This window comes from Sorex fumeus, unplaced genomic scaffold (genome assembly GCF_029834395.1).
Source record: "Sorex fumeus unplaced genomic scaffold, SorFum_2.1 ptg000037l, whole genome shotgun sequence".
Classification (NCBI taxonomy): domain Eukaryota; kingdom Metazoa; phylum Chordata; class Mammalia; order Eulipotyphla; family Soricidae; genus Sorex; species Sorex fumeus.
Genome location: NW_026606094.1, coordinates 23,729,534 through 23,746,468, shown reverse-complemented (window position 1 = coordinate 23,746,468; position 16,935 = coordinate 23,729,534). Strand labels below are relative to the sequence as shown.

Sequence of the window (16,935 nt, the reverse complement as noted above, 5' to 3'; positions counted from 1 at the left end):
TGTCTACAGAGTAACAGGAGCAAGGAGCAGGTAACAGAGTCTCAGTAAGCATCAGGAAATGGAACTGTCATAATTATCTTTTAGCAAGTATATAATGTACATACGTTCCTAACAGTCTCCCAAAAAAGACTAACGACAGCTAGACATAGAGTCACCAATTCACAACAATGTCCACAAAGACATTGAAGTTCTAGAGAACACTACAGTGACACTCTTGACAATGAAAACGGAATTCATATTTAGGGGTTCAGCTGAGGATAGTATAAACAGAGTACAAACCATATTTGAATAACATACACTGGTATGTCCTTTAACTGTATAGCATTTTCATGCATCATATTGGACTGTATCCTTAAGAGGAAATACCATGATCTGCTGATGTTGCATCATTTCTATCAGTTCTGAGGAAATCAAGAATACCTATTTTAAATGAAAAAGTACCCACTTTGCACGGCAGTTCACATCAATGTATCATTTAACTGAACTATATTCTTGCTCTGATTGTTCTCACAATATTAACATAGAGCAGAAAAGAGCCTTTCTGCATCTATGTTCATAGTATGAGAAGGATGACAAACAAGTGCTTCAGATAAACATTTCAGAGAAACGGGATATTGGCAAAGAGCTTACAAATTAAACAAAGGAATTCATGGCGTTGACAGGAGAAGGTGCTTCTGAGCTTTCGTTTCCTTCGGCTGGTTCTTTCTCCTTTTTACCACTGTATTGTCCAATAAAGGAACCATCCTCATTGAACTGGCCATTCACCCCTTCTCCATAGTCAACCAGGCTATCATCGCTGTCTTCTTTTTTCACAGTTCTGTCTGAAGGTGTTCGACTACCCTTTTTCAAAGGCTTGTGGTCTTCTGCATCACTGGAAGAGAGAGAAAATGCTTTCATCTAGACTAGCATTTAGGTGAAATATTTTATTTAGGAAGATCTTGCATGCAAATTATGATAAAGCTTATGGAGTGCTGAGCTTCTCTAGCCAAAGCTAATCATTGGGTCTGGGATATGGGAATGAAAATCAGGTGCATAAATGGTTTAATCATGAACTCTTCAGTAGGTGCATAGCTTCTTACTGTGCATATCAATATCAATGACAGGTTCTGACCCCGATTTGGAAGCAATTCAGAAAAAGAATCACAAGCATTAAAAAGGAGAACTGAGAAAATTTGAAACATCAACACTACTTTGAATCAAGTGGGGGTAAATTTTATGGCAAGTAGAGAAGTTAGTATGTTAAACTGCACTATATCTTTGATTTCTTGGATATGAATGGCAAATGATTTGGGTTAAATGTGAAATATGGATTTTTTTTCCTAATCAAGGAGAAGCAACATCCTGAACTTTAGATAATTTTGTTATTGTGTGCAGGCCAGACTTGTAAACTTCAACCTTACCTTTCAAGAGACCTATAATTCCCATTAAAAGGATGCAGAAGAAACAAATGAAAATAGCCTAAGAAGAAAAGCAAAATCCTTATGCTGAGAATACACTGTATTTTTGGTAAGAAGTTTAGTTACTGGACAAAGATTTATTAATTTGGGATGAGACACAATTTAAGTTAAAATCATTACATTTGTTATTATTAATAGCATGTCAAATTAAAGGGATTCCAAAAATGGTAGAAGCAAACCTCTTGAGCACTCATACCGGCCCTAGTACTTCCTTCTGCCATGATCATACAGCCTGCCGTGTTGATGGGAATCGGAGGAATATAATTTAATAAAACATTACTGGGTTCATTTTCCCCTCATTTCTATACTGACCCCACCTAACCATAATACCCAGAAGGAAAAAGCAATCATGTTTAGAACATCCTCCCATTATAGGGTCATGCACCTTACTGTGTAATTCGACCCATTCCTTAGGCAGCATTTCTTTCAAAAAACAAAAAATTCAAAGTAAAATAGAAACCATACATAATACTAGTAAAAATGGTTTAACATAAAGATTTCATTATGTGTGGTATCCACCCATTAACTTGTGCTGTGAAAATTCATTACTTCTTTTTCTGAATCTGACTTTTTTCTTCAGCTGAGATACAAATATTTAAAGATGTGTATATATTCTGGTCGTCTGGTCAAAAATTTCTATTAAGCCTTTTAATTTTTCTTCAAAAAAGTCTCCAGGCTGGAATATTCTAGCTTAATGTGACATTTGGCATATGCTTTGGAAAATTACCTGTTTCAACAATATGAGTTTGTGTTACAAAGAGAATAAAGGATGTTACTACCATCACAAATAAACAACTGAGGAGACATTCCAAACCCTTATAGTGATGAGTTGTGTTTTGGGCACCTCGGCAGAGATAGTATGAGTCTCAAATCTGCTACAAGAATGGCTTGCACAAATTTTGGAAACAAATCATTGGAGTCTAGGTTTTGCTTGAATATTTCCTGCCATATTTACACCTCATGACTTGTTGAAACACTTATTTCCACTGAAGAGTTCAATAATGAGCATAATTTTGTCACCAATATTTCAACTATTTATCTTAACCTATATTATAGAAATAGTATTCCAAAGAATATACAATATATTCTAATCTGTGGCATTTCTTTGATCCTTTGATCCATCCATTCATCTACCCACATACCTAATACATGTTCATTGAGTGCCAACTCAATAGACAGATACAGTTTGAGTCATCAGGGATTAGCAGCCAACAAAATACACTTAAACTCTGACTTCACTAACTTTACATCTAGTAAGGAAAATATAGACAATAAGCAATCAACATGTTCAAATAATTAGTTGCACAGCATATCAGAAGAAATTAATACTATGAGTAATTATTTGTACTAAACCTGAGTAAAGAGGACAGTAAGGTCAGGGAAAAGAGAAAGGTTGATAATTACATATCAACCTTTTTAATGGTCAATAAAGGCTTTCTTAAAATATCTGACCAAAGATTTAAAAGAGATCACTGAAAACGTCTCTAGGTTCCATGTCACGAGGAATTCTGCTTATACTTTCCTCAAAATACTTTATGAATTCAGGTCTGATATTGAGGTCTTTAATCCACCATGGACTGGAGAGATAGTACAGTGGATGAGGTGCTGGCCTTGCCTGCTACTGGGCTGGATTCGACCCCAGCACCACATAGAGTTCCCTGAGCACCACCAGAAGTGATCCCTGAGCATAGAGCCAGGAGTAAGCCCTTTTCACTTTGAGATGTGGCCCCCAAACAAAAGCTAAAAAATCAAATTGTAATTGACTTTTGTGCTTGGTATGAGATAGGGGCCTGAGTTTCATTTTTAACATGTGACTGATCAGTTTTTCAACACTAATTGTTGAAGGGGCTTTCCTTGCTTCCGTGTACTCTGTTCCTTTTTCAAAGATTAACAGTCCCATATACCTAAGGATTTGTCTCTGGAGTCTCAATTCTATTCCATTGATTTGAGCATCTGTCCTTATTTCAGTACCACAATGTCTTGGATGCTATGGCGTTATGGTATAAAGTTGGGAAAGAAAGCAGCCCATCTCCCCTTCCCCCCAATTGCTTGGGTTTTTTTTAATTACTCCATATGAATAGCATCAGAATTTGGTCTATGTCTTTAAAAAATTGTCATGGGGATTTCTGCTTGCTATTTTTACTCTTATTTCCTTTAGTAATTATTTATAAGTCTTCCACCTCTTTTGCTAATTTGATTCCTAAGAACTTTACTTTTTTGAGGAGTTTGTGAATTTTTCTTTCTTTTATCTCATTGTTTGCATACAGAAATGCCATAGATTTCTGCATGTTGATTTTGAAGTCAGCCATGTTATTGTACAAGCTTACAAGTTTATTCTTTTTTTTTTGTTTTGTTTCTTTCTTTCTTTTTTTTTTTTTACAGTTGTAGATTTACAATTTTTTGTGCTTGGGTTTCGATTATACAATGATCAGATACCCATCCCTCCACCAGTGCCCATTCTCCACCACCATGGATAATATCCCCCCACCCCCATCCCCCCATCCCCCCCGTCTCTGTGGCAGGGCAATCCCCTGTGTTCTCTCTCTCCTTTTGGGTGTTGTGGTCTGTAAAGGAGGCATTGAGTGGCAAACATGTTCAGTCCATAGTCTACTTTCGACATGCATCTCCCCTCCTGAGAGGATCCTCCAAACAACCTTTATTTGGTGCTCCCTTCTCTATCTGAACTGCCCTTTCCTCTAGGATACCCGGCTGGCCTCTAAGTTATGGAGTAATCCTCCTGGTGCTGATCTCAGCTATTCTTGGGTATTAAGCTCATACTTTGTTACTTTATATCTCCCAGATGAATGCAATCTTTCTATGTCTATCCCTCTCTTTCTGACTCATTTCGCTTAGCATGATACTTTCCATATTGTACCACTTGTATGTAAATTTCATGACTTCATCTTTTCTAACAGCTACATAGTACTCCATTGTGTAGATGTACCAAAGTTTCTTTAACCAGTCATCTGTTCTTGGGCATTCAGGTTTCTTCCAGTTTCTGGCTATTGTAAAGAGTGCAGATGTCACTTCGACTATACATTTCTGCCTCTCTGGGATATATTCCCAGGAGTGGTATTGCTGGGTCAAATGGGAGCTCAATTTCTAATTTTTTGAGAATCGTCCATACTGTTTTCCAGAAGGGCTGAACCAGTCGACATTCCCACCAACAGTGAAGGAGTGTCCCTTTCTCGCCACATCCACGCCAGCATCGGTTGCTTTTGTTCTTTTGAATGTGGGCCAGTCTCTGAGGTGTGAGATGGTATCTCATTGTGGTTTTGATCTGCATCTCCCTGATGATTAATGATGTAGAGCATTTTCTCATGTGCTTTTTTTGCCATTCGGATTTCTTCTTTGAGAAAGTTTCTGTTCATTTCATTGCCCCATTTTTGGATGGGGTTGGATGTTTTCTTCTTGTGGAGTTTAACCAGTATTTTGTATATCCTGGATATCAACCCCTTGTCAGATGTGTATTCGGTGAATATCCTTTCCCATTCTGTAGACTGTCTTTGTATTTTGGTCACTGTTTCTTTGGAGGTGCAGAAGCTTCTTAGTTTAAGATAGTCCCATTTATCTATCTCTGTTTTCACTTGCTCGGCCAGTGGCGTGGCATCTTTGAAGATACCATTAGCTTCAATGTCATGGAGGGTTTTGCCAACTTTATCTTCAATGTACCTTATGGTTTCTGGTCTGATGTTGAGGTCTTTAATCCATTTTGATCTTACTTTTGTACATGGTGTTAGGCAGAGTTCTGAGCCTATTATTTTGCATGTAGCCGTCCAGTGATGCCAGCACAATTTGTTAAAGAGGCTTTCCTTACTCCACTTCACATTACTTGCACCTTTATCAAAGATTAGATGAGCATATGATTGAGGGGAGATGTCAGTGTATTCAACCCTGTTCCATTGGTCTGCAGTTCTGCCTTTGTTCCAGTACCATGCTGTTTTAATTATTACTGCTTTGTAGTACAGTTTGAAGTTCGGGAGGTTGATTCCTCCCATTTTCTTTTTCCCAAGAATTGCTTTAGCTATTCGTGGAGGCTTATTGTTCCATATAGATTTCAGGAGTGTTTGCTCCATTTCTTTGAAGAATGTCATGGGTATCCTTATAGGGATTGCATTGAATTTATACAATGCTTTCGGTAGTATTGCCATTTTGACAATGTTAAGTCTCCCGACCCATGAGCAGGGGATATCTTTCCATTTCCTCATGTCCTCTTTTATTTCCTGAAGTAGTGTTTTGTAGTTTTCTTTGTACAGGTCCTTTACTTCCTTAGTTAAGCTGATTCCTAGGTACTTGATTTTCTGGGGCACAATTGTGAACGGGATTGTTTTTTCATGTTGCTTTCTTCTCTCTCACTGTTTGCGTGTAGGAAAGCCATGGGCTTTTGGGTATTGATTTGATTTTATAACCTGCAACTTTACTATACGAGTCTTGTTTCTAGGAGTTTTTTGGTGGAGGTTATTGGGTTCTCTAAGTAGAGTATCATATCATCTGCGAATAGTGAGAGCTTTATTTCTTCCTTTCCTACCTGAATGCCCTTAATATCTTTTTCTTGCCTAATCGCTATTGCAAGTACTTCCAGTACTATATTGAACAGCAGTGGCGAGAGTGGGCATCCCTGTCTCATCCCTGATCTTAGAGGGAAGGCTCTCATTTTTTCCCCATTGAGGATGATGCTTGCTGTAGGCTTGTGGTAGATGGCTTTAATTATGTTGAGGAAGGTCCCCTCTATACCCATTTTGGCTAGGGTTTTCATCATAAAGGGGTGCTGGATCTTGTCAAATGCTTTCTCTGCATCTATTGATATAATCATATGCTTTTAATCTTTTCTTTTGTTGATATGGATTATATTGATTGATTTTCGAATGTTAAACCATCCTTGCATCCCTGGGATGAATCCTACTTGGTCATGGTGTATGATCTTTTTGATGAGTAGTTGGATTCTACAAGTTTATTCTTACCCTTTCTAAGAGATTTTTTCCTCTTTATCTTTAATGTTCTTCTCAGTATAGAATTATTTCATCTGCAAATAATGATGTTTGACTTCTTTTCTAATCTGTATGCTGTTATTTATCTCTTTCTTACCTAATTATTATGGCATGAAATTCCAATACCATACTGAATAATAGTGGTGATTTTATGCTTGATCTTAGAGAGAAGTGTTTTAGTTTTTTACTACTGGGTATCATTGAGTATGATGTTTATTGTGTGAATAAGCATGATGTCACCATTGAGTATGATTTTGGCATGGTAAAATTCTACTATAATGAGGGAATTTCCTCTTGTAATAATTTTATTGAGTGCTTTTTAAAATCATAAATGGTGTCAGATCTTGCCAAATGCTTTCTCTGTATCTACTGATATGATATTATGTTTTGTAGTCTTTCTTGTATGGATCTAATGTATTATATTGATTGACTTTCTTTAATGATTCAATTTCATTGGCGAAGCAATGGAGGCAAAGATAAACAAATGGTACCACAACAAATTAAGAAGCTTTTATACCACAAATGAACAGAATAGAAAGACACCACAAACACTGAGAAAAAGCATTTGCCCACCATTCATTTGACAAATGTTGAATTCCAAAATATGTGAAACCTTTCTAAAACTTAACAAAAAAATAAATAAATCTCATAAAAATTGGGGAGAAGAGATTATTAACATAAAATTTCTGAAAGAGGACACATAGATAACAAATAGGTATATGAAAAATTATCCCACATCATTTATTATCATGGAAATGTAAAGTAAGACAACAATGAGATTCTGTCTGATACTATCTCATACCATCAGAGACTAGCACACATCACAAAGAATGACAACAACCAGTGTTGGCATGAATGTGGGAGAAAAATTATTCACTGCTAATGGGAATATCGATTGGTTCAACATTTTTGGAACCATGTGGAACATCTCAAAAAAAAAAACTAAGAAATGAGCTTTCTTATGATTCAGCAATCCATTTCTTGGAATCTACCTGAGCCCCCCAAAACTCTACTCAAAAAATACACCTGCACTTCTGTGTTCACAGTAGTGCTCTTCATAAAAAGCCAAATTCTGCAAACAATCCAAGTGTCTAAGAACAAATGACTGGATAAAGGAACTATGGTACATAGACACAATGGAATACTACACAGCTATAAGAAAATATAAAAAATTATGCAATTTGATGCTAAGTGAATGGATTTGGAGAGTGTCAGATGGACTGAATTAGTTAGAAGGTGAGGAATAAGTACTGAATGATCTCTCTTTTATGAAGGATAAACACAGAGAGTAAGGGAATAAAAAGTGAACAAGGGCAATGGAACCTGAGAACTGGTCTATAGAACTGAGCTTTCCAAGGCAGGGAAGACAAGGGGAGGGAGGGTTGACGTGAGGGTCATTCTAGATGTCTAGAGACAAGGGGGGGTGTTATAATGTTGTAGTCATGAAACTCTATCCACAGTATTGTAAATCACGGTGTCTAAAATAAAAAAATAAATGAGTTGGGACAGTCAATGGGATAGCTGAAGGGAGAGGCATTCTTGTAGACCAACCCACTGTAAAAGTGCCCTGAGGTGGGGACAAGCCAGGCATTCTTTAGAAAGAGGTTAAGTGGCTGGAATTAAATCAGAGAAAGAGAGCAGGAGAGAGAGAAAATTAAGTGGTGATAGGAATGTCATAAGGATTCAGTATTCCAATTCGATGGAGAAAAACTGTCTCTAAAGCCACTGGAGAGTTTTCAGTGAACAAAGTGTCATCCATGTCATGATGTGACTCATATAAATTCTTTCTTACTGAAGTAATATTGGTTTACATGAATGTGCATGTTTTAGGAGTATAATTTCATCCTTCTTCAAAATAAATGTTCTCACACTGTACTCACCACCAAAATTCCAACATACTTCCACCACTGTCCACACTTCTACCTCTAATCTTTGGTCTTCTCACTAGTAATTTTGTGTTCTGATTCCAAAGGTTTTTGTTTGGTTTTGTCTTTTCATTTGTTTTTCTTCTCTATATTCTACAGCTGAGTAAGATAATATGTTACTTTTCTTCTTCATATTTGCTCCAATTAGTATGAACCCCGGTACACTCTAGTTACATCTATCTACCTTGTAGTAAAAAGCAAAAGTTCATATTCCTTTCCTTTTCTGAGTACTATTCCATTGAGTATATACTCCGTATCTTTACTCACTTATTTGTTGGTGGGTACTTGGCTTATTTCCAGATATTAGCACTGGAAATAATGCTTCAATGAACATAGGTGAGCTAGTCTTTTCTAATGTTTTTGCATTGTGCAAGGGTATGTAAGAATGGAATCTCTGGATCACATGGTAAATAGAATTTTAATGTCGAGAAATTATCATACTATTTTCTTTAGAGGCTGAGCCAACTGACAATCTCACCAACGCTGAATGAGTATTCCTTTTCTTCCATACTCCCACAAATATTTGTTTGTTTTTATTTTATGTAGGCCATTCTCACAAATGTGAAATGATATTTTATTGTTTTGTTTTGCATTTCACTAGTAATAAGTAACAACCTTTTCCCTGTGTGTCTATTGGGCATCATTTTTTTAGGAAAAATTTTCTTTAGCTCTTCTACCCCCATTTTTTGATGTGGGTTTCTTGTTGAATTTTGTACGTTCCTTCAGTATTAACTCTTTTTGGCTATGGAATTAGTCAGGCCACAGGGATAGTTAAGATACTTACTTGCCTTGCATATGACTGGCCCTATGACATATGGTTCTACTCCCAGAATGGCAAATGGTCCTTCCAGGTCTACCAGGAGAGATCCCTGAGCACAGAGCCAGGAGTAAGTCCTGAGCACATCTAAACATGGCTCAAAAACAAACAGAACTGTAGTCATCTGTGCTGAAAATATTCTAAACTAAGGAATAAGACTTTGTAAACAACAGTAAAATTGGGCCACACCCATTTATTACAGGTTCTTTATGGCTGATTTAGGGCTACAACAGCAGAAGTGCAGAGCTGCCGCAGAGACTATGTGGCTCATAAAAGAAAAAATATTTCCTATTTCCTAATTGATGATGAGGCCATGTGCACTATTGCAACAATCTGGGAGTAAGAAAACTGCAATTTGGGTTACAGTGGAATTCTGGGGGTTGTAAAAAGAGGTCAGGTGATGGTGATAATTTGAATAGATGTGGCACCAACAAGATTTTCAGATGGATTAGCATCACACTGGAAACCTCAAAAATGAATTCTATCATAAAAAGATTAAATAAATTGCTTTCCACATTGCTCCCAGGCAGCAAAGGCTTGATCAAGTTTAAGTACTAAAGGAATGCTTCCCAGGTGAGAAGAAACAAAGTTTGAAAAGATGTTTTTAAAATTGTCAATAGATTATATTCAAAGTCTTTTAAAAATCCCCATGTTTAAAAGTGTTGGATATTCATCGTTAGCCTATAAATGTCAAAGATTAAAACTATCAAAAATAAGCAGTATGCATGGTATTTACATATATGTCTACAAAATGTATATGCACGTCTATTATACTCCCTTTGCTGCTGTCATTGCGATGACCAGCACCAGGTGTTCAGTCCTCAGTGAGTTGTGGTGCTTACGAAGGACTGCACACACTTTTATTTTTGCGTAGTTGTTGTGTTTGTCCACCAGGGGGCGGGGGTGCCCACATTCATGTGAGCTGGGATGCTTGCACACTTTCTGGTTGCAGCCAGCACAGGGACTTCTGAGGTGCTCACACACATGCTGGTTGAAGGGTGCACTCCTGTCCTCAGTGCTTGCACACACACCTGGCTGAGGGTCAGAGCAGACACTTCTGCTGCAGTGCCAGGGACAGACTGTCCTTAGTGCACGGGGCAGCACTGGGGATCAAATTCATGACCTTAGGCTTGCAAGGCTGGTTTAGCTGTTGAGTCATCCACCTGTACCCCTACGTACTACAAAATGTACTTTTAAAACTTACATCTGTGATTCTTGTGCATAAAGATTCTTGTGCAATTGAATAAAGATTCACTTACATTAAGATTCTTGTGCAATTGAAAAGACATGTTTACAATATCAAAACACCTCTGGGATTATCATAAATTTCTTCCTCTGGGATATACATTTACTTCTCAGTGGCTTTTCCTTAGCACCAAAGTACAGCCCTTTTGTAGCACCAAATTATAGCCTGTTTTACACTTTGCTCAAACAGTTCTTTTATGTCCCTACACCACCCGCTATTTCCAAACTTAATGGGATAATACTGTATTCTGTGGGATGAAGGGGTCTGATTTATTTATTTTTTGGCCGCACCTGGCAATGCTCAGAGCTCATTCCTGCTTCTAAACTCAAGGATCACTTCTGGAGGTGTTTGGGGAACCACATGTGGTGCCAGAGATCAAACTGGGTTTGGCCACTTGCAAGGCAAGCACTCTCAAGCCTGTACTCTTTCTCACTGGCCCCTGTAATGGTATTCATAGCCTCACAGCCTGGCAAACAGTAAGCACTCAGTAAATGCTGGGTGAATTTAAAATAACATCATAAAATAACAATGGTCATTATAACAAACAGTGGGCATTACAGAAATCCTTTGGGATTTCTAACATTAAAACATTTTCATCCTGTCTTAATTTTATTATGTCAGACAGACAAGTCATTGGAACATACTCTTTCTTGTACTTAAGAACGAATCTTATGGAGTTCAATTTTTTCAGCTTCATTCAGGGTTATACACACAACACGTTACTATTAAATGCCTATTGAGTACAACTCAGCAACAATAGATAAATATTTGATCAACTAATTTTTCTAGGGTCACCACTTCCTGTGGTCACCATTTTTATATGGCTAAACCCTGCTGTAGTCACTGACATTCATGACTCACTTTCCAAACACCTTTCCGTAAAGATCATCATTATTCTGCTCAAGCAACAGCCTGAGGGGCCTGGGCTAACACGCTTGCAACAGGAGCAGATTCACTCGAATTATATAATTCCTGTGCTAAGAACGTCTGTTTCTGCGATGAGTTCAAGTACTTTGGTCATATTTTTCCCTAGAATTCTTTTAGAAATATGGATCTAAAGAATAAATAAAAAATACTTACACAGTTGGTTGCATTGTTTCTCTGATTTTTCTATATGCTAGTAAGGATGCAGATCCTACTGTCTGTATAATTAAAGAAACAAACAAAGAAAGCTGCAGGCTTCCACCACAGGGTAACTGCTTGGGGGAGGGGATGTTGGAGTGAGGGCAAAGGGTTACAGAATGCAAAAAAAAAAACCTGTCAAATTTGGTCATTGTGGTTCTATCTCTCTTTGCACTAGGAAACATTCTCTCTTTCAGAGCATGAGAATGAGTAAATCATAAACAATTTACATTTAGACACTAGCCAAAATTTAGGATTCACACATTAACTTATATTCAGGATAAAAAAGAATTAGAATAATAAGGCAAGGCAGAGCTCAAAATTTCCAGAAAGTGCAAAGCAGAGAAAGGAACCCTCGGGATTTAGAGAGAATAACCCTCGTGATTTAGAGAGAATGACACTTAAATGTACTGTTATTTATCTATTTTTTTAACGATTTTGTAATAAACAGTTGGAACCATTTTTCTTAATGTTGACATCAAGAAAACTAAAGCTTTTTTCTTTTAAATAGAAAAGAAACCAAAGGGAAAAAATTCTGAGGTAGTGTCAGGAAATCACAGGATAAAGTCAGATGTACAGCAAAGGAAGGTGGGGTATTTGAGGATGAGAGCTCACGTGTGGAACTGTCCTTATGAATGTTCGACTTCAATTTTTTAAAGAAATCACTGGGCTGTGTTTCAAGTTTAGACACCCATCAGAAGCTTGTTTCCCTTGGCATCTCAAGATCAATGTAATTACTTGTATGACAAGTGATTTTTGTCTTCACACATAAACCAATGGGTTTGTTCTCACTAGACTCAAAAAAAAATTCATTCTCTTCTGATAAAACTCAAAGCACAAGCTAGAGAAAGCATCTGAAAATGCTTCACAAAGAGATCACACATGATTTAACACTAAGACAAAGAAATAGGACCAAATGAATGTAAATACAGAGACAATGAAGTCAATAAACAAATACTTGCTATATACTGCTCTATAACCCAAAATCACATTGAAAGTTGTTAGTAGGTAACTCAAAGAGGAGCTTATAAATCAGAGACTAGAAACTTTCAGAAACCACCTAACACATGAACAACTTTATCATATTATAGATGAAAAAAAATAAGGCTTAGATAAATTAGTTGCCACATTGAAAGGAATCAAGGGAAATGGCTCAGCTGGCAGCAAAACAAATATTCTCTCAATTCCAAGCTTTTCCATGCCAATGTCAATCAACTAGTGTCAAACCAGGCAGCATAATTGCTCCGAGGAAGTGACATTACATGGTTTCACATCACTATAATAGCAATTTGACATTTGAAACCCACAAGGTGAGCAGTACATTGCCAGATTCATTTAAGTGTGGTGACACATAATAGAAAGCCATCACAGGTGAAGAATGCATGAAGTACAATGATATATTTTCAATTCATGCAAATCCATCATTTCCAAGTTAGATTGATGCTTTATCTTCATTACAATAAATATGGAAGTGACATGTGTATTGATGTGAAATTCTCGCCTAGAGAACTCTGAAAATTGGGACTTATTTAGTAATTATGAGTTCATCTGCTTTATAGGAATAATGTATAGAAGAATGAATGAAGTCAGCCAGAATTTCAGCTGATCTGATGTAAGTGGCCATCTGCAGGTTGCGCTAAGATGTGATGAAAACCTCCCAGTGGTTTGAGTGTGGGTGTTGCAGGAGGTTGCACACACTTTTGGTCCCAGAGTCGACTTCTGACATCAAGATAATCCTTACCAGACATTTATTTTTCTGTGTCATGAGATAAATTCTGATGTTTTAGAAAATGTAATTATTTCTGTTGAAGGGATCAGAATGTAAATGCTTAGATGCTAAGATACAAGCAAAACCTGCATTGCTTGGAAACTGGTATGAAATCAATTTTTTCAAAATTAAATGCTTTTTCTCCAATTTGTTCTATATTTTCTACTCTTTTTCTTAAATTATTTCACCCCTCCTGATACTGATATGTTAATATTAAAAATGAGCTCTAGAAACAGGTAAAAAAAATCGACACAAATATTTTACTTATAAATGTAATCTAGCAGTCAAAATAGTACAATATTTTATTGCACCTGAAAGTCTTTACTTCTGGGAAGAAAAGGATCAGCATGATTTGGTGCATATTTTTAAAACTATTTTATATCATCAAAAGGTTTACATAAGGAAAAAAACAAGGTATAAAAGTACTTTATGAATAAAATATGCTTTTTCTTAAACACATCTGAGTGTGTGTGTGTGTGTGTGTGTGTGTGTGTGTGTGTGGTGCTGGGGATTAAACCCAGGACCTTACATGTATGAGGCAAGTTCTCTACTGCTGAGCCACATCCCTAGCCCCTAAAATATTCTTTTAGTACACCAAAGTCCTAATATTTAAAAATTAATAAATATTTGGTTTATGTTTCTAAACATATGAAATAATTATTCAATTTCCATTAAAAAGACCTAATATACTTAGATAAGAGTATCTTTGTTTAGGGGCTGGAGGGATAATATTGCTCCACATGTGAGTGACCTTAGTTTAATCGTAACTCAACATGGTCCCCTGAGCATTACAGAGATGACCCCAGTTTTCTCTGGCACCACAGGGGTTGAACTGCAGCACACCCTTGAACCTTAGAATGGGCTAAAATCACTGGAAATGCTCCCTGAGTCCTCTGAGCACTGCTTGTGAGATCACCCCTACCCGTACAACCCTACCCCTGCGAAAAAAATCACAAAGCTTTGTTTAAAGATATTAAAGTAAGGCCGGCCTGCCTGCCTGCCTGCCTTCCTTCCTTCCTTCCTTCCTTCCTTCCTTCCTTCCTTCCTTCCTTCCTTCCTTCCTTCTTTCCTTCCTTCCTTCCTTCCCTCCTTCCTTCTTTTCCTCCTTCCTCTCTCCTTTCCTACTCCCCTCCCTTCCTTTCTCTTTTCCTCTCCTCTCCTCTTTGTTACTACATAGCACATAAATTGGGTCAAAATTTGTCCTTAATGATGGAGTCAAGCCAAATATGTATTATGAAAGATTTTGATTATTAAATATGTATTATTAAATATCACACTGTCTTATGAGATGTGATATTTATTAATACAAGGAAAAAAACAAGGTATAAAAGTACTTTATGAATAAAATATTATTTTTCTTAAATACAACTCTGTGTGTGTGTGTGTGTGTGTGTGTGTGGTTATGAAACAGGCTATGTATCATTTCACAATCAATGAGCAAGGGGTGTAGTATTTTGTTTAAGAAAAACTAGCTTCAAATCCAAGACTGAAAAGAGAAATGCTGACTTGCAAAATGACAGATCTAATTTGACAATGTATATTTCCTAGAGTTTTTATTGTTCTTTTAGTTTTTTACTGCAGTTTATCAATTTTGCTAGGTTGGTCAATACAGCAAAAACTATGAAAAACATGACATTCTATCTTTAAACCTACAACTAAGATAGAAATTTATCTTATTTTGGGGGGCCTCCCAGGCAGTGCTCAGGAATGCAGGGTCCCCTCTAGCAATACTTGGCAGCAGAGATGCAGTGCTAAGGTCCTGTGGTGTCAGGGATTACCTGGGCTACTCCAGTGATTCTCAGGGGTGACATTTATTTTATAATAAATGTTTTTTTTAAAAAATAAATAACAGTTATTTTATAATAAATATATAATTTTTAAAAGTGAGACTATTTTTTTAACTAGGAAGAATGTATAAAACTTAAAAAAAGCACATCTAAATGAGTATTTCAGGAATATATAAAATGCCGGGTAGAGCATGTTCCTGGCAGAATTCGATTCTAGGGAGAGTGAGTGCACAGACAATGCCTGGGAGTGAAGGCGAGGCTGGAGAAGCAGGGGCTCACCTGTATTCTCCAAAAGTGCCATCATCTTCCTTCATGGGCTGGATTTCAGGATCTGCATGAGCATCTTCCTTTTCTTTAACTAAAAATTTAATAGAAATAATTATTTATGCTCCTGATTCCCTTATTTAAAAGTTGCAGTCTTTTAGAAACACAGCAGTAGAGAATAATGCTCTACATTGTAGATGTCATACATGCAGTTCTCTTACATAACCACACGCAATGTATTTTGATTTTTTAATCACTCCTAGGCAATTAAATAGCACTGTAGCATTGTTGTCCCGGTTGCTCGAGTGGGTACCAGTAACGTCTCCATTGTGAGACTTGTTGTTACTGTTTCTGGCATATCGAATATGCCGCGGGGAGCTTGCCAGGCTCTGCAGTGCGGGCGGGATACTCTCGATAGCTTGCTGGGCTCTCCAAGAGGAATGGAGGAATTGAACCTGGGTCGGCCATGTACAAGGCAAATGCCCTACCCGCTGTGCTATCACTCCAGCCCAGGCAATTAAATAGAATGAACATTTATTAACACACAAAACTGACTTCATGTAAGCATTCTGATACAAGTCTCTTACTGATGAAAAAAATCTTAGATTTCTAAGGTTTCTTTTCTATTCCCTACTTGTTCTCTATATGCAGGCTATAAGTTGTACTTCTATTCTTTTGCAAATTTTCCTTGTAATTGAAGACAAAATGGCGAAAGAAAACATAAATTAACTACACTGAATAAAACATTAGTCATCTAGGGAAAGCATGTCATATATGACAGTAGCAAGGTCACACTTAACTTTCTGTGGGAAAACTTTATGAACTTTCCCTTGGTTGGTTGATTTTAGCTTCTGTATCAGTACTCATAATAACTTACTTAGAGCTTAATGATACAGAGTCTCTCATATCTTCAGGCAACAAATTAATTTTATTTCTCCAAATGCACTCCAATATTTGATACGATTAGGCTGCCATTAAATAAAGAGGGATCAGGGGCTGGAGCCATAACACAACGGGTAGGGCATTTGCCTTGCACGCAGCTGACCCGGATTTGATTTCCAGCATCCCATATGGTCCCCCGAGCACCGCCAGGAGAAATTCCTGAGTGCGTAAGCCAGGAGTAACTCCTGTGCATTTCCAGGTGTGACCCAAAAAAACAAATAAAAAATAAAACAAATAAATAGGGATCAAATATAGTTTGAACAACAACAACAAAATGCTATAGCTCTGGGAAGATACACATATTGGAGTCAACACACTTATCCTCCTGGTTTCTTTTTAATTTAATGGCTAATTACACAACATTATAAGGAAATTTAAATCTTTCTTACCTGGATATTTACCACCCTTGTTTCTTCTGATGAAGCAAACGATCAGCAAGATTAAGATGAGGAGCGCAACAGCACACATTAGACCGATGAACCAGCCCTGAGTCGCAATATCCACTTGACGACTTGCCATTGCTGGAAAACAAATGAATGGTGTTCGTGGGCATGGGGTGAGAGAGGGGGGACAAAAACCACTGCATTTTCTTGTAATAAAACTTATACTATAGATGACC

General features: G+C 37.2%; 1 protein-coding gene across 32 annotated transcripts in view; it reads right to left on the bottom strand.

Annotated features, from left to right (window-relative positions):
- Positions 1-16,935, bottom strand: part of NRCAM (neuronal cell adhesion molecule) — a 317,718-nt gene continuing 300,783 nt past the window's right edge. For 31 of the 32 annotated variants that reach the window (XM_056118664.1, XM_056118672.1, XM_056118674.1 and 28 more), the window contains 3 exons: positions 16,706-16,837; positions 15,390-15,468; positions 1-871 (listed from right to left, as the gene is read on the bottom strand). In XM_056118664.1, the coding sequence (XP_055974639.1) occupies positions 634-871; positions 15,390-15,468; positions 16,706-16,837 (449 nt within the window). In that variant the 3' untranslated portion in view covers positions 1-633. Of the gene's footprint in view, positions 872-11,513; positions 11,576-15,389; positions 15,469-16,705; positions 16,838-16,935 lie in introns of all 32 variants that reach the window. The other variant, XR_008793047.1, reaches the window with a different exon arrangement.